General features: G+C 45.3%; 1 protein-coding gene across 1 annotated transcript; it reads right to left on the bottom strand.

The window, feature by feature from the left end:
• Positions 1–388: 388 nt before the first annotated feature.
• On the bottom strand, positions 389–17,081 carry RCC1L (RCC1 like). The gene is made up of 11 exons (XM_071447683.1): positions 16,753–17,081; positions 15,505–15,634; positions 12,947–13,075; positions 12,081–12,147; positions 10,958–11,009; positions 9,359–9,443; positions 8,161–8,342; positions 6,659–6,743; positions 5,400–5,573; positions 3,922–4,007; positions 389–2,448 (listed from the first exon to the last, which is right to left on the bottom strand). The coding sequence occupies exons 1-11, from the start codon at positions 17,017–17,019 to the stop codon at positions 2,371–2,373; spliced, it is 1,335 nt and encodes a 444-aa protein (XP_071303784.1). The 5' UTR covers positions 17,020–17,081; the 3' UTR covers positions 389–2,370.
• Positions 17,082–18,445: the final 1,364 nt, after the last annotated feature.

Genomic DNA, 18,445 nt, shown 5'->3' with positions numbered 1-18,445 from the left:
TTTTATTCAGACATACTAATTCCTCATTACCCTGCTCTACTTCATTGGCAATAAAATTATTTCCCCAACATGAGTCTGCTGTGCCCACAATGGTAACAGGGGACCTGCTCCAAGCCACGTTTTCCTTCAGATTCTCTCTCCCTGTCCTGCTGATGGAGGAGGGATGACAGAGCAGGTTGGGGGGCACCTGGCTGAGGTCAAAATGCTCCCCCCACACTGTAACCAAACATGGGTGAGTGCTGGTGCTTGCCAGACTGCCCTCAGTGCCACCAACCTTGTTCCCACCAAGCAAATGTCTGAGAATGCCCACAGCCACTACACAAACACCCCCACTGCACTAAGCCATACAACACTCCTATTCAGGGCTGAAGACCTCACTGGCATCTCATTAACACAAAGAATTTGCAATTTATTGCACAGCAAGAATGCAACACCAGGACTGAAACCAGCTCTTCAGAAGGCCCAGCCCCAAGGTGCATTGGGAAACAGCTGGGAGTGAGAGCAGCTGAGAGCCCAGCACCAACCAGCCCACCCAACAGCAACATCCATGAAGGGAATTGTTTGTTACACCTTTCTCACCGGTTTTTGTCCATGATTTCCATGTTTTAATGAGCCTCCTCAAGCTGACAGGGCAAACCTACTCTTGTAAGGCCAACAAGACATGCCTGAGCACTGCAAGTTGCCCAAGTTGCATGCAGAATCAGGTAAATGTAAATTAAAGCCAACCAAATGGGAGTTCAGAGTAGTGAAGGTCTGCCACTTTCATAGCAGCTTTCTGTTCTGCCTCACCCACCCAGCAACACCTGTCACACAGGAACATCAACAACTCAAGAGATGTGTCTCTATTTCCATGTACTTTGGTTCACCTTTCCTATAATTTATGCAAACCCTTTAAAACTTATTTAATCAAGGTAAAGTTTACAGAGCAAGTTTTGGTACAGAATTTCATCTAATGAAGCCAATATATGTGGTGTCCCATGGGCCATGGGTGCAATGCCTGACTACAGCACTGTAAATCCTGCAGGTATGGAGCTGGCTCAGCTGGCAGAAGTGGTTTCCTCTCACACAACTGTGAACCAAAATGCTGCAGTTCAAATGCAGATCCCATCAATGCATGAGCAGATCATGCTCAAGAACATTCCTATTACTACTGATAATGATTTTATAATCACTTTATTGAAAACCTACCAGCTTGGATTCCACCAAAATAGTTTGCACACTAGAAGTAACCCACACAGAGAGAAAAGACACAGCTCTGCCTGCCTGATGTTTGGAGTGCTGCACAGGAGAGTGTCCCACAGCTGGGTGTGAGACTGGGAAAGTGCCTGCCACAGTAACACACAGCTGTTGCACCCATCTCTGTCAGCTTGCTGCCACGAAGGCACCAAGGAATGAAGCTCTGCTTCTTACCCATGAAGACTCCTTCCCCTGCTAGGCCATCCTGGAATCCCCTGCTAATTGCAACTGAGAGCCATAGCTCTGAAAACAGAAAGGGTGCAGGGAATCCAAACAAAATCAAAGGCAGTGATGTGTGATCAGCAAAAGGAGAAAAAGGTACCTGAGGGGCAGTGAGCACTGCTCACATCCATGCCTGAGCACTGACTTTGCAGGGCTTTGTTTCCAGCCTCCCTCACTAAGCTGGTTTGGCTGCTGTCCCCATCCATCTGTCCTCCTGCAGCACAGAGAGCCTGCTGTCTTCTTGGATAGCACTTACCCCTGCAAACAGGTTCTCACTCTTGGTGTTCCTTTGGTGTTCAGTCTTTAGCACTACCACAGAGAGCCTCCAACAGCCCAGAGACATCACTGCCTGCAGGCAGGGGCTGTGCATCCCATTCTGCACAGCACAACAGCCTGGGCACACTGCAGCTCAGGGTGGCCACCCAGGACAGCTTCAAGACCTAGCATGACCACTCTTCCACATAACAGTAATTAAAAACCACACAACTTTTCCCTTGAGAAATAGTTTGGCTCTGCCCAATGCTGACACTCCAGAGCTGGTGACAGGAAATGTCCATATATCAATGTCCTGTGCTGTAGATTTCATCCCATGCCAGTCTTCCTTAAGGGAGATACTCCTCATCTTCAGGCACAGAGGGGCTCACCAGCTTGGGGCTGGGCCTCAGATCCTCTGGGAGTTCATCAGGAAGGAGCCAAGCACTCCTTGCATCCCACACTCCTCAGGGAATGTGCTTCCTTCCTGCAGCCAGGCCAGAGCATTCCAGAGATGCAGGGATGATAACACACTCAGACACTGCTATGGCTGTCTCTGCTCACAGTCACTTGCTTTCACAAAATGAGTTTTCCTTTCCAAGAAGCTTGTCACCAAGTCCCTGCATGGCCCTGGTGCAGTGCTGAGAGCCAGCAGCAGCCCTAGGTGAAAGACCTGACCATGCTCACCATATGATCAACTCCACAGGCCACATCCACCACCTCACCGGGCACAGTCACCTGGGTGAAACACAGCACACTGGGTTATTTATCACACCTGGCATTTCCCATTTCCCATCCTCCTTCCACTCAACATGCCAGCTCGTTTCACTGGCATTTGTACAATGCAAGAGCCAAGCAGAAAACACAGAAAGAGCAAGATTCAGCACCAGGCAACCTTGTGCACTGAGCTGTGAAATGACTCCTCTTTTTCCTTCACAGAAGCACACAAAGCTTTGGAAGGAGAAAGAAGAGCAGGCTCACTAGCAGAGAGAGAGGAGATTGGAGCCTCAGCCCATCTGCTCAGCAGCAGAAGCAGCAGGACTGAACAGAGCATAATCTAGACATGAGCAAGAGATCTGCCCCAGCACCACAGGGATTTTGTTTCTTTCATCAGCAAGAACTGGAACAAGGCAAAGGCTCAACTCAGCCTAAGGCAGTTTGTGCTTTGATGCTGAGACCAGCTCCTCACTCCTGAAGTTTATTCACTTAAAACTGACTTCAAACTTGAGGAAAGCAGAGTCTAAAAAAGCAAGTTTTTCCTCAGAGGCAAGAGACAGGACAGCAGCTGGTTCTAGGGCAGGAGGTGACAGACAGGGATCCTGGCACAGTTGCCATAGCACTGTCAGACAGGAGCTGGCTGTCTGAAAGGGCATAACCCCCAATGTCCACATCTGGGGAGATGAATTCAGAAATTCCACCCAGCCACAGCAGTGTGATTCTAGGCAAATGTTCCAGAGCTGGTCTGGCTTTGTTCATTTTTAAACAAAGAAGAAAACATACTTCAGAAACACATTTACTGCAGGTTCAGACACAGCCAGGGACTCCAGGGTGGTCCCACTGATTGCCTCCCTCAGCCCCTACGTGGCCTTCATGGAGACCAGGAGCATCTGCTAGGCTGAACTCCAGAACCAAAGACTCTTCTACATCCACTGAGTTTGGCTCTCAGAGCCATGTGGGAGGAAGCAGTGGAACTGGAAGCACTGTGAGACAGCTGTGAACACAGCTGAGTAAGGATCTCCTGGATAACCTGACAGTCCAGTGACCCACCACTCTATGGGCCTGTAGCCACTACTGACCAAAATGTTCACCTAATTTAGGTGAGTAATGATTTGGACAGATGACCAATACTGATGGGTTTCTTTGCAGCACATACAATAGAAGAGCAGGTTAGAAGGGGAAGGAAGAGACAGTAAAGGTAGCAAGATGGTGGACAGGAAGGAGATAAAAACTGTTCAGATGTGGTGGCACAGCACCAGATGCTGTTTTAGGATTCAAAATCATTGCTGGCATAGCAGATTAAAACATTTACTGAATACCTCCATTCCCAGGCTCCACAAGGACCTCTGGAAAACAAAGCACTTCTACAGTCATAGCCTTCCACTCCTTTGAGAATTACTCAACAAAACCACACAGCAAATGATGGTCCATGCCCTCTGGATAACAAAAACTAGCCAAAGAATACACTCTTGGCCTTAATACCACCATCCTTACCCTCCATGGGAAATACTGGTCTTCCATTCTTCCAGTTCCCAGGCACCCTCTTAGATTCTTCCCCCACACAAACAGTTCTCCTCTGTCTACACAGGAGAAAAAAAATAGAAAAGAATCATTAAAAAGGAAGAATTCTATTTGTGATGCTGACAAATGTGGCTACAGTGTTTCTGGGAGTATACAGGGTTATACAGGCAGTATGACAGCTACCAGATTTACTTCAGTGTACAATAAATGTACTTGTGTTTGGAGAAAATGGTGCCTAATGAGCAGCAAAAGAAACAAGTTCTTTTACTTGTGCACAAGTCTTTGTTTCCCCCTCTTACACCAGCTGCTTTGGAATTTTATTTGAAGGAAGAATGCAGCAGCAGAAATTCCAGGGAATCTTTTGTGAAGTGAATAATTAGTGCTGAAAGTTAAACAACTGCAGTTGATCTGTATCAGCTATCACCAGAGCAAATCCAGTGAGCAAGGCAGTGAGATCTGTCCCAGGCCATCACCTGGAGACTGCTTCCTTGACTGTCTAAAGCTGTGACCTTCTAATGACAGCCAGGGAAAGGCAAAAATTGGTGTTCAACACAGCTGAAGAGTTTTGAGCTCCTCAGGAAAACACACAGATCTCAGAAGTGTTTGGATCAGCTCCACAGCAGCAACAACCAAAACACAATCTAGAACATAATTTTTATGTATGATTAACAATTTAATCAGAACACTGCTTCTAACTCTTCCTGAATACCAAGGGGAGCCCACTTACAAGCACCTTGCAACCAAAATGCCAGTGTCACACACACTGCTTGTCCCAAACGACTCAGCCCTGGCTTTTTCTCCTGCTGCCAGCTCTGGATCTCTGAAACTGCTGCTTGATGTTAAATGCCTTTCAAATTTCAGAGGCTGGGAACCCACACAGGGTGCACAAAGCACAGCATAAGAAATGCTTGGGTCTGCCCACCTCAGGGTGCTAATTCAGTTGGCCAGAAATGCCAAGAATCTCTGATATTTAGCTTCATTTAGACACAGTTTTAGTTTGTTCGTTTACCACATAAATTTTCTAAACTGCTAAAGTGCAGCAGACTGATTCATTCTATACAGGAAAATGAAAAAAATCTGCTGGATTTTGTGTATGAGAAAGTGTTATTTGTCTTAACACAAAAAACTTTTCTCAATTAAAGCATAAGTTAACACAAAACATATGCCAGGAACCGTGTTGACACCTGTCTGGCTCCCTGCTGCTGCATTCCAGTGTGCCTTCAGTTTCAAGAAAGATGGGTGCATTTTTTGGGTGTGAGATTTTCTTTTTTTTGTTTTGGAGTTGTTCTGGTTTTGGTTTTTGGTTTGTTGGTTTTTTTTTTTTGGTTGGTTGGTTTTTTTGGTTTTTTGGGTTTTTTTTGGTTTTGGTTTTTGGTTTTTTTTGCTTTTTTTCTCTTCTGCCAACAGCACAGCAACATGACCTCTCCATGACAGCAGGATGAGAAACTTACTTGTAAGGGCTGCAAACTGGCTGAGCCCACAGCGAACACGAGCAACACGAGTGTCTGGACTGAAGTCTGACCAGCCAAAAAGGCTGGGTGGGATCATCTCTGGCTCTGCTGTCTCTGTTAGGTTTGGTCCTTTCCCAAGAATTCCATATCCCCAGACAAAAACATTTCCTTCTTCTGCATTACAATAAGAACAAATTCTGTAAGAAAGCCTGTGCTTGTGAAATTCATGCCACAGCCAAAAGTTAATCAGAACCAAAGGGATATTTTCCTTTCTTCCAACTCAGTCTAACACTTTTTGATTATTTAAAATCTGCAAATAATGCAGATTTTAAATAATCAGATTTCCCATCCAAATGCCTCAATCTTTTCCTAAGCTATGCAAACAAACCAAGCCCCCCAGGCAGAACTTTCATGGGGAAATAATGCCAACACAAGAGTGAGCTGGATAAAACACTACTGACTGACAAAGGTTGCAAGTTTACTATCATGGCTTTCTTCTTTGATGATTTTTCAAGTGGCAGTGAAGCTGTGGGCACTGTCAGACATGCCCAAAGCAGCAAGTGGATGTCACTCTGCCTGGCATTCTGCCTTAGCTGGGTGCCTGGGAAAGGCAACAGTTGCACATTAGTGTCACAAAGAGCAAGGGTCTATCTCAGCTAGCTCTGGCCCCTTCAGATTAGAAGCTCTGGTCAGCATAGTACCCCCATTATAAATATCAACATCTTCAAGGAGATAATCTTTCAAGAAAGTAACACAATCCCCTCCCTCACCCCTTCATGCAGCAACCCCCAGCTGTGCTCCCCAGACCCTGACAGTCCAAAGAACAGTCACCAAGGACCTGCTGCACAGTCTCACTGCTCTCAGAGCTCTCTCTTTCCATCCCAGTTCATTATTTATAACAGGTCAGATTCACATGGAGTCTGAAGGGCTCTACTTTCTCTCAAGTACTGCCTTACTTCCTCCCCATACCCACACTCAGCATAGGCCCCACTCAGTATGACCAGCAAAGGAGACCAGAAGGGCACACAGCCCCATGTTCCTGCTGCAGAGCACTCACAGCAGCCCACCCTGGAGCACTGCTCTGCACTAATGAAAACAACTCCTCTACACATTCTCAAATCATGTTTTTCAGTCTCCCAGCTCTCCCCACAACATACAGTATCTCCCTGTTTCCAGAAAACAAGATACTTGTTTGATAATGTTACAACCCACCCACAGTGCAGCCTTGCACTAGTGAATGATTCTAGAAATGAACTCACCTGTTAGCACAAGGTTGCCAGTCCCTCCACAGGCAGCCTCCTTCACCTTCCCTATCTTGAATGGCAAATGCCTGGGAACATTCACCTGCACAAGATTGCAGAGGAGTTGTTAGAGACAAGGTAAACCACAAACCAGACATACATTTTAACTTGTTCTCTAGTTCTGGTCAGAGCTTACATACATTGGATCCTGATACAACCTTTATTGCCTGAATTATAAAATGAGTGCAAGTCCCAAAACTAAAAAAAAAAAAAAAAAACTACATGAAATTCACTAAGATGAGGACAAGGTGGAAAAAGTTGCCTACTGGAAAGCTTACATGCATGGCAACAAGGCTGACAATGACTAATAACTGCTGCTTATCTCTGCCTTTTAAAGTCAGACACAGTGAGAAGGTCAATAGGTGAGCATGTCTTCAAGGCTTCACACTGGATGAGATCACTAAAATTCAGTCTGCAGTGGCATTTTTGAACATACTAGGGAAAAATTATTTCAAGAAAATCACACTAATTTGGTACAGTCCAACACAACATATGTACACAGCTTGACATATGTAAAGAGCAATCTTTGATTTCATGGCTCTGCCATTCTACACTCTGGACTGCATCTATATTTTAGCTCAGACTCTCATTTTTGGCAACCATGCCATTCATCCATTTCAGATGCCACAGCCCTCCACTACACACCCAGCCAGGAAAACTGCTACACTGCACAGTCTGATTGATGTCCTCAGGCATTATGGGTCTCAGCATTCAGCCCTACACTAAGGTTACACCAGGAGAAGCACAGGAAACAAAGCTTTCTAAAATTTTGCCAAAGCTATTCTAATACAATTGTCTGCTCTTAGCCTTCCACCAAGAGTAACTTAAGTATTAATTTCTTGACTCCATTTCCTAAAGTAGCTGTAACATGAGAGCAACAGCCTAATTACCCCAGTGTGAAGACAGCACTCTACCAATGCCCCATGTAAGTTTGCTAAAAAAAAAACCCTTTTATCTGTGAGACACTGGAATTTGTTTAGGACTCAGTTTATAAACCCACTAAGGATGTCCATGAAAAATTCTCCAGCATACAAGGCTGACTGGAAGGGACTTCCAAGGGCCATCTGGATCAGCACTAAGCTCAAAGTAGCATCACTTGAAATCCTAGATTAGCCAGCCGAAAAACTCATTCCTGTCCTGAAATTAGCAAAAGCACTGGAGCTGGGTCTCAATTTAGTGCAAAGTCCATGGGATGGAGAAAGAACATGGAGTTCTTAGGCTAGCAAACTGGGCTGAGGTGACACAAACCCTTGCCTATCAAAGCAGGGAAATACTCTGCCCCTAAAGCTCCACAAACATGTCACACAGGTTGGTTTTGTGAGCTTATGTAAAACCAGCCTGCTAGTGGTGTTTGGATGTGCTGTCAAAAGAATCCAGAACAGGGAGAAACATGTAATTTTTAACTCTGTGCCCAGCTGCTCAACTGGAACACATAACAACACACCCTCAGGTCAACTGACCTGTGTGGTTTCTGTGACAGAGGCCAGCTGCAAGTATTCTGAATTTCCCCAGCCAAAGACATCTCCTTCATCTGAAACAGCCAGACAGCAGTCCCCATAGGAAGAGACCTGGATAATGTTCACTCCAGCAATGTCACCATGCAGCTTAGTAGGAACACTGGTGATGTTATAGTGTCCAAGACCTGAAAGGAAAAAATAATTATGATTATGAAGATTATGAAGAATTTTTTTTTCCAGACACACTTTTAATGCCTGCATAGGACCATTTTTGTCATGCTATAACAAAACCACCCTTCCTCTGAAATAAATCTGTCCATACTGCTTACTGTCCAGCAGCTGCCACAGACAAGCAGCCACAAACACCACTTGCCCTAGGCAAAGCCACCTCTCTGGAGTACACAACAGCTTCATCCAATCACACCCAAAAGAGTCTTATATCTCTTGTCTGCATGGACCAAAGTGTTTGAAGAACAGTAACCATGCCAGGCAGGTATCCCAAAGGGATGAAATTTCACCAACTGGCTGCTTCCTGTCTTCCAAAAGAAGAGCCATGAGTGCTAGCACACTGCAATCAGTTAGATAACAGCAGGGAAAATGGCAAAAGAGGTTGGGAAGCAAATACTTTACAGGACAAAATGCTGTCTGGAAAAGAGACCAGAATGTAGATGACAGCTGAGTTATGCTATATTGGCACAACAGAATCATGGGAAGAACTCAGCTTTGGGAGCAGCACAACAAACAGTAGCAATGACTGTGAGGAGGAAGTGCTCTGCAGCAAAAGCCACCACAAAAAGGGCCTGCCCAAGGATCTGATGCTAAAACATGCAACAGCTACCAAGGTGTTTGTCAGTTCAAAAGAGCAGAACAGACCCCAAGAATCAGGAAGGCAAAGCTGCCATCAAACTGAAGAGCAAAGCTGCCCATGTCACTTCCACATCCCCTCAGAAGCTTTACACAGCTGATACACTCTCCTCTGACTGCATGCTTGGATTGCCAGGGCAGCATCCTAAAGCTCCTCAAAAACTGAACTGGATTGTCTCTGGTTACACAAGAATACTGAAAACATCTACACACAACTGGAAACATGAGCAGCCCCTTTCTGTCCACACACATGGCAAATACACATGGTAACTTCTCCATCAGGACAGCTTGCTAGATGCATTAATTCCCTGAAAAGCAAGCCCAGCTGAGTTCCTACCTGTTTGTCCATCAGCTCCCCATCCACAAGCATAGACTGAACCTTTCTTGGTTCTAAACAGACTGTGGTCCTGCCCACACACAACCTGCACACAAACAAGAACTCAGTCAGGAAAGGTTCCATGCTCAGACTTGATTTAGTGAAGCATTACTGACAGACAAATTGAGCAATGAACCTCTGTGATGTCCATCAGCTCAGATTTTGACCTTTTCCTCCTGATCACATGGCTCTCAAGAAAGGGAAGACCAAGAACCACAAGATACAACACAGAAAACAGCAGAATTTTCTTTATGGAAAGTGATGCTGCAGTTGGTTTGTTTTAAGATCTAAAACAAGGAAAGAAAGCTTGATTCAGCAGTACAGCACAACAAAAGCAGCAAAGAGTAAATAAGAGCTCTCCCTTCACAGGATTCTAACCACATCATTCTTGATGCCAGCTACAAACTGCTGTGGATTCTTTGCCATGTAAGTGCTCAAGGCACACAGCTGTTCTCAAATCTGTATTTATGCTGAACTAGCCATCATGTCTGCCACAGGCTTGGCATGAATTAAAGCCAAGGAAAAAGCCATTCAAAAGCAGACATTAAAAAGTAAACAAAGATTAAAGGGATTTAATCAACAAGTTAAGAGAGTGACTACCAATACTAACCACATAACTGCAGTTATCAAAGTACAAACAGGTACCAAGTATCCAACCCCCCAAAAAAAGAAAATCATGCAAAGTCCAAAGAGAAGTTTTACAAGCCTAATTCAAAACAGTTTTAGGATGAACACAGCACAGTCTCATCAGGTAGGTGTAAATGAATGACCCTTCCTTGGAACAGGAGCAATATCTGTCCCTGTATGGCTACAGGGGCACAGACACACCAATAAACTGCTCCTGTGCATGGGAATACTGCAGCCATGGCAGGTGTTTCTGCTGCCTGCAGTCCCTTGCTCTCCTAGGAACCTGAGCTAAGTGATGGCTGATCTAAGTGGATGGTTTCACAGCTCCTTTCTGAAAAGGCAAAGACAAAATTTAAACTCCTAAGCAATATAAAAGTGACAAAAGGGAACAAGAAATCACGACAGAAGAGAGTAGTGGAGAGCCCAGAAGGAGACACAGTACTCTGAGTGTGGCTGAGTAGAAAAGAAGAATTATCTTGACCTGCAGATAACACTCCTAATGCAGCCCAGGGTATCAGCAGCCTTCTCTACAGCAAAGCACATTGCTGGGTCATGGTCAGCCTGGTGTATCCTGGGCCCTTTCCCACACAGCTGCCTCCCAGACAGTCACCCCTAGCCCAGGGTGGTGTCTGAAATTGCTCTTCAGCAGCAACAGGACTTGGCCATTTCCACTGCTGAACCTGATGAGGTTCATGTAGGCCTATTTCACCACCCTCTGGTTTATCAGTCACTCCTCAGAGTTTTGTCATCTGCTATCTGCAGGGGAACCCTCTGTGATCCACATCATTAGTGAAACCATAAACAGGATTGGACATCAGATCCCTGGGGTACCCCACTTGTTACTGGTTCCAACTGGGCTTCAAGCCAGTGGCTGCCACCCTCTGAGCTGGTTCAGCTGCTCCCAATCCATTTTCAGGACTGAGCTCCTCTCACCTGGACAACTTTGCTGTCAAATTCCTTCAGCTGATGAATGACATGGCTTCCACTGGACACCAAACAATCACCAAGAAGAGAAAAGGCAACACAGAGGATTTCAGAAGACTGCAAAAAAAACACAAAGGGAAACCTGCCTCTACTGAAAGCCATTTTATTACCACAAGTAGAGAAATTTGTTTGCATGTAGTTTCATTGCAAAATATCTGCACGAAGAAGGAACATAATTCTGTATTCCCTTATTTAAGAAGTTAAGAACTGTCATTTTTTAAATATAAGCTCTTGTGACTGGGGGTAGGGGCAACCCTCAAAGGCAGTCCCTAGTCTAGAATGAGCAGAGACACCACATAATACTGCAGTACCCACATAAACACTCCACCTAGCTAGGGATAATCCAGATATCCCAGAGAACAGTGCAGTGCTAACATCCCTGTCCTTTTTTCACAATACCAGGAATTGTGAACAATTCAATGACTGACTTCCAGTACCAAGACTAACAAAAGCTACCTAATTACAGCTATTTTCTCAAACTTCACAGACCAAGTGTTGTGGATCATAGAGCAATTTTTGGTCCTACTAAGGAATCAGAAACTCAACATATTCCCACTATTCACTTACTCTATCATACAGAGCATTTTGAGCCTATGCTTTGGTGAGACCCACAAAAAACTCAATGAAGGAAAATTTGCACTACAGACTCAGAGGCAGTTACAGCAGAGACTTAACAAGAGGATGCCTCTTTCATAATTAAATTGCACTTCCAACATCCTCCAGAACAGCACATGTACTCTGAGCAGCTAAAGGGAGAGAGCCCAACTACTAACACCAACTACCTCAAGCAATTTATGAAGGCTGGGTTCTCCCACTATGCCCTGCAAGAACTGTCCCATGCTGACACTCTTTTGTCTCTTGTGACTGCTGTCAGTAGAGTGCCCAGCATGGACTCCAAGTCAGGCTGTTTGTATGCTGCCTGCAGGACAAAAGCCTGCTGTTCTCAGACTCCTTTATCATAACTGGCATGCTTATACTACCAGACCTTTTCCCCCTTCAGGCCTTTCTGCAGGGTTGTTCTCATGCAATATGTTTCCAACAATAAGAAAGTTCAGGATCTTTGAATTCTCACCTGTAAATTTCATCTTCAACAACCTTCCGGCCACACTGGCCATAAGAATTGTTTCCCATTGTGAAAACTGAAAAACAATTATAAAACACACTAGAGTTTTATTACTGCCTCTCTTCAGGTCCTCAAAATATTTTCAGGCAGCTCTAAGTCTGAAAGGTGGAGCACAGCAATGTAAATATTGCCATAAGCTTTTTTCCAACCCATTTGAATAAAGTGACTGAATCAATTTTTCACCAGCAGCACCCAGCAGTATTGCTGCAGGCACAGAGCAGTACCTGGAGCCTGCTGTCTGTCTCAGGGGGAATTCCCAGTTCATCCTGCCACTGTCAAACACACTCAGAAACAGATCAGCACTCCCACAGGAGTGGGAATCAATGAACCAACCAGCTCACCCACTAAGAAGCTGCACTGGATCACTTGGTGCAGCACTGAAGCCACTGCACCAGAGTTCCCAGAGATCTTCTCTATAAAGGACTATTAATTAATTAATTGCTTTTATAAACATAGCACTCTGGGACTTAAAGGAGAAGTAACACAAGAGCACTGGCATAGTCACTCAAGTCTGCATTCAAAAACACATCAGAGTGAAGAGGACACACAGGCTGCACTCAGCCAGGCCTGGGGCTAGAGAAACAAACCTTGGAGTAAAAAGCTCCCAACACATTTACAGCTTGAGCCAAGTGAAGCTCACAGCTTTCCCTTGCAGAAGCAATCCCACAAAGGCCAGCAGCTGCCTGCATCCCACTTGCAGTGCAAAGAGCCCACCTGGGATATAGTTCTAAAGGACAGAAGACAATTGTTTTCAAGCTTTTAGTAAAAGCATAGCCAGGCACCCATAGACATCAGCAGCACAAGCAACACTGTACCTCCTTCACTATCTGTCAGGACCAGGGAATGGGCTCTCCCACAGGACACCTGCAAGACTCGAGTTTGCTGGGGTTTCTCCAGTGGTAAAGGAATTGGAGATGGTTCCAGGACATATTCATAGCCCTTAGCTTAAGGAAAAGAGAACAATTTTAAGTCAGTAAATTCCACAAAGTAAATTCAACATCCATCTGCTGATCCTGTTGTACATTCACACACTCATTCTTGCTTTGTTATAAAAGCAGATACATTTTAGAAAGCCAAGACACTAACCAAAGAGGCTGGCAGGGATTTAGCACAGAGGGAAGAAGGTAAAAGCTATGGAGATAGCTGAAGCCAATCACTGCCTAAACAAAAGTCCCCCATAACTCCAGAGTGAATGTTATTAAGGCTTCAGGTGGCAGAATTGTGAAACTGAGGCATTCACCCACATTCAACCACTTCAGTTGAGCTTAATACCATGCACAAACATTCTGTGCAACTGGGGATATTGCAAGCAAGGTACAAGAGCAACAATCACAAAAATGTATCAGAAAAGGTGAACAAAAAAATCTTGAAGAAAAGTAGATTACAGGCACTTTCACAAATAAGGAATGCAAGTAAGACTAGCTAGGCTAAGTCCATAGGGAATAAGACATCCAACGTTTATGAAAAATGACATGCTGTACTTTAAAAAGATTTAGCAACTTGAAGAACAGGGGTGGAATCAGTTACAGTCAACTGGGGATGGGGGGAAAGAACAGCAAACCATAAATCAATAGTAGGGAAAAAGTTAGGAGATAAAAAGCCTGGATATCAAAGTTACTGTAATAAGTGAAATCAAATCCTGGAGGACCCAAAGCAATATTGCACACAGGCAGCAGTGCTTTACTGGTTCTCAATAAAAATAAAAACTAAAAACAAACCCCAACAACAACAACAAAACCAACTAAACAAACAACAACAGAAAACCCACCTAAGATGAAAAAAAATTAAAATTATAAAAATCTACACAAGGTCTTTTGCAGTAAGACACTGCTGGATGTGAGGACAGGCAGCTTGCCAATGGTGGGCATCTGCCATGCAATAGAGCAGGAACTTAAAGACAACCAACTCTCTACCTGTCTAGAAACACCTGGAAGCCACAAAGCAAAATAACCTTTTCCTCTGTCTGCTCCCTCCAGCAGAAAGACACATGCTACTGGGATCTGTAGTAACCAGCACTGAGAGCTGAGGGGATTGGGAGAAAAGAGACAATGAGGTGGGTAAGGAACAGGGGGGTGAGTGTGAAATACGAGGAGTTTAGATGCAACCATCTAAAAGTCAGAAGGCTGCAAATTCCCTTGGAAATGAAGCACCTACAGCAACACAGTGCTGGAAGCAGCAGGCACCAAAGTCAGTCTGTAAAACAGCAATGGGCAGCACATCCCAAAGGAAAGCTTGCCTGGTGGGACATTAAACATGAAGATGAGCAATCCCACTGATCTTCACCACATTTTCAACTGATCTTGCCAAACACATTCTCTTACTTAGCAAGGTTTGAGCTGCAAAACTATTTAACCTGCTTCTAGATTCTCTGACAAAAGCAATTTCCAGGTCAGATGAAAACCAAGGTAATTGCAAGACACTCCTAAGATATCAGCACATATATGAGACCCAGCAAGAGCTGAAAGCTTTAAAGGCAGAAGTGAGCAAAGCTGCTGCAGCCCCAGCATTCTGCAGCTGCTGTTTGAGCACACACTTGCTGTGTGTTCACACTCTCACAGCACTACCCAGTGTGCCCCACAAAGCAGCACCATTGCAAACCCCAACATGCTGCAATCTTCTTTTGCTTCTCCACCAAGTTTAATCTTCTGCCATATCAGACACACCTGACCTTGATGGATTACACTCTTTTATATCATGATGATAAAAAATGCTTTTATTGTGATTTTCTTCAACTGTTTATGGAGGAATGTCTATGCAGTCAGTCCTTCTATGAGGAAAGTTTGGGTTTTTGCTGTCTTCAGTGGTAGGTGGCAATGTTCTGCACAAAAATTGCTTTCCTAAATCAGTTTGAGAGCCTGGTGTAAGACAAAATTACTGAAAAACAAGTTTTTCCTTCAAAATGCAACCTACTATTAAAATAATTTTAAAACAAACCCTACAGATTCACAAAAACCCCACAGACTGTATAAAAAAACTCTAACTGGGGAGGGAAGGAGGACTAAAGGCCTTTAGTTTATAAATGCAATCCATCCTGCCAAAATGATTTTATTAATTACTGTGCCTACTACCAAACTATAGATTCAAAGCCACAAATTAACCAACATCACACCCTGCAGGATGAACAGCTACATTCCTATCCAGGTGAAACTAATTAAGTGCAGTGTGCAGAGCAGAGGCACAGGCTGACCAATTACAAAGCACACAAAAACACATATAGATTTTAGAAAAAGATCTATTTAAAAAAATAAAGCACAGCCTGTGACTGCATCAAAGCCTCCTGATGTTTCTCACAGCTCCAAACACACAGAGATTCCTGTACCACAGGGAGATTGCAGTGTCACCCTGTAAGTCTTTAAAACACTTAAATCCTCACTTTGATCTCTTCTGCTCCTCTGGAATCCAAGCTGGGAATCCTTGTTGAGCCCCATGCCCCACACTTTGGTGATGTCTCTGGTATTGGAAGCCAGCAGTGTGAATCCATAACCACAGGCAGCAGAAGATATCTTTGAAGACAGACAAAACCCACATCATCCAGTTAGAAACTGTGGCTTAGAAAAGGAAATTTCACTCCATGTCACTTGTTCATCAGCATTCATTCTTCATTAAGCTACATTCACATGCAGCCCAAATTCATGGCATGTATGGTCTTCCAAAAATTATCAGTCTTCTGTGATAAGCACAATGGTGAAAACTCGGGTCCAACCATTCTGCCTTCAAAGTTTTGGTTTTGTGTGCATACATCTTTATTTCTGCATTATCTTGGTCCCATTCAACACCACAGAAAGACCTGTTTGCTGACCTGCATCAGCAGATTTAAAAAATATTTAAATTTAAAAAAAGCAAGATACAGAGATATTAAGAGAATAACATTTTGCTCCTTTTGACAAAAAAAGCCCAGCATAAGAGGCACATGAGGAGCACTGCGGTCACTTGGTGCTCAGTCTAGAGAAATTGAGCCTGAGGTCAGATCTCAAGGGGGCTGCAGAGAGGCAGCCCCGACCTCTGCTCTGGGACCAGGGACAGGACCCGAGGGCAGCTGTGCCAGGGGAGGTTCAGATTGGATTTCAGGAAAAGGTTCTACCCCCAGAGGGTGGTCGGGCACTGAACAGGCTCCCCAGGGAACGGCCCCAGTAGGGCTCGGCCAACTCTCAAGTGCAGGGTGGGATTGTTGGGCTGTCCTGCGCAAGACCAGGTGTGGGACTCCATCATCCTTCTGAGTCCCTTCCAACTCAAGATATTCTATGAATGCTCTGACTTCCTCTGCACTCGAAAGCAGAGCACGAGTCAAACACGTAGGCGAAAGAATAACACGATTTTCAACACAAGCTTCCCGTTTGTCAGGTGGGAACAGCCAATGAAGAGGCCCATTTTATGTGGCAAATGCTCTTCACATCCTGGCTCTCTAACGCCTCTGACAAAATTACAAATACGCATTTTCTAACCTATATGCTGCTGCAGTTGAAACAGTCATCATCCCAAGCGATACCACTATATCGATAAAAAACACTGAATCACGGCACAGCCTTTAAACCCGATCCAGTTTCTCGGCTGTGCTAAGCCCTGAGCAGGCTCCGGAGGCCGGGGCAGACACGCTGGCCCCGGCGAACCGGGCCGGGCCCACCTTGTCCTCGGTCTCCAGGCGGTACGGCGTGGGCTGGATGCGCCGCGGCTTCTTCCAGCCCGCGTCCGGCTTCACGAAGCTGGGGATGCCCAGGGCGCCCGAGTAGCTGAAGCCCCACACGAACACGCGGTCCTTGCGCCTAGCCGCCTTCCCCGCGTACTGGAACACCGGGGCAGCCTCCTCGGCCTCCCGCAGCTGGCGGGTGCTCGGTGGCCCCGCCGACACGCAGAAGCCCCTGCAGAGCAGGCGCCGCGCCAGCCCCGCCATCGCTGCCCTCAGGGCGCCGCCATCTTGGCCGCCCTCACACGCGGGCGCGCGCGGCGTCAGCTCCCTGCGCGCATGCGCGCGGCCACGGCGCGCGTCTCTTAAAGGGGCCACACCGCCCTCTGAGCGGAGCGTGTGCACCTGCTCAGACCCTGGGCTGAACTTAGAGTCTGAACTTAGAGCCGGGCCTGAGCCTACAGCCCGGCCCAAAGCCACGCCTAAACCTACACCCCGACCTAGGGCTAAATCTAAACACACCCCCAGAGCCCAGTGTGGGCTTAGACCCAGCGCCAGACAATCAAAACTAAAACACCCAGCACAAACCTACAGGTCGACCCAGCGCCATCCCAAACCCGAAGGCAGCCCCGTCTGGCACAGCAATGGCGGGGCTGGCTGGGCCGGTGGCCAAATGCAAAACGAAATTCCGTGTGTGAGGCAGCCCTGTCTCAGCACTGAGCCCTCACTGTCCTCTTGAGGGAGCCAAGCAGCCGCCTTCCAGGAGGAAGCTGCTGTCCTTTCATCCCCCCAACTAAATTCCCTCACTGCCCTCATCTCATGCAAGAGTGTCTTGCCCAATCTCCACCTGGACTGTGAAATACAAAGCTGTGTTTCGTGGCAGGTACATCCAGGCAATGTATGTATTTGTGATTGCCATATGTGTGGAGACCGACCATGGGACAGTTAGAAAGATGAATTCTAATAATAACTGAGGAAAGTAAAGCATGGAAGAAGGCCTTTGAACCTATCTTTTGTTCACAATTAACCTTAGTTGATTTAGGAGCATTTGAATTAAAGCGTTAAGGATGTTGCTCTTTGCTTGTAGTTAAGCCTTAAAGAGTTTTGCAATAACAACCTTTTGAAGTATAATTTTAGAATATTGCTTGTATCTTTGAAACTATAGCTTTGGAATATATATAAAGGAAACATGCTTATCTCATGTCTTAACAAAACAGAGAAAAGCAGCTTGAGAAAGGAAGATGAATATCAACTCAAAGATTTATAGTTTCGACCAAGGGAAGCCAGACATCACTGTTGTGAGATTTATAGTCCTTGCAATTAAAAGTTGGACCCACATCTGGGGAGCTGGACTTCACCAGATGGGATTTGTCTTTCTTCTTTCAGAAACTGGACCACCACCATCTGGGGATACTCCTTTTGAGATACATCCTGAGAAAAACTAAATCACAATAGTGTATAGAGCTGTGATGTAAAAATTGGGAATAGAAACTGCTGGTGAGTAAAAATTGGAATAGAAACTGCTGAGAAAGCTGATAAGTACCCCTATAAATACCTGTAAGCCTCAACTATTGGTGTGCAGTTGGAGGGAAAACTTCCCCCACTGTACCCAGTGCTGTATTGCTCATACTTTACCATATTAATTAATAAATTGATTGCTGCTTGAATATTGGCCTAGTCAAGCTTCTTATTT

The sequence above is a fragment of the Agelaius tricolor genome, unplaced genomic scaffold (assembly GCF_023055355.1).
Source record: "Agelaius tricolor isolate 1412-34295 unplaced genomic scaffold, bAgeTri1.0.p SCAF_25, whole genome shotgun sequence".
Lineage (NCBI taxonomy): Eukaryota > Metazoa > Chordata > Aves > Passeriformes > Icteridae > Agelaius > Agelaius tricolor.
The sequence above is the reverse complement of the archived record's forward strand: the minus strand, read 5'-3'. Positions and strand labels throughout refer to the sequence as shown.

Bases quoted from the DNA above. Each gene is read 5' to 3' on its own strand.
- RCC1L (XM_071447683.1), bottom strand. From the start codon at position 17,019: ATGGCGGGGCTGGCGCGGCGCCTGCTCTGCAGGGGCTTCTGCGTGTCG. The intron at 12,148-12,946 runs GTACAGTGTTGC...ATTGTTTTTCAG, and splicing joins CCTGACAGATAGTGAAGGAG to TTTTCACAATGGGAAACAAT. The intron at 9,444-10,957 runs GTGAGAGGAGCT...GTTTGTGTGCAG, and splicing joins TTGACAGCAAAGTTGTCCAG to GTTGTGTGTGGGCAGGACCA.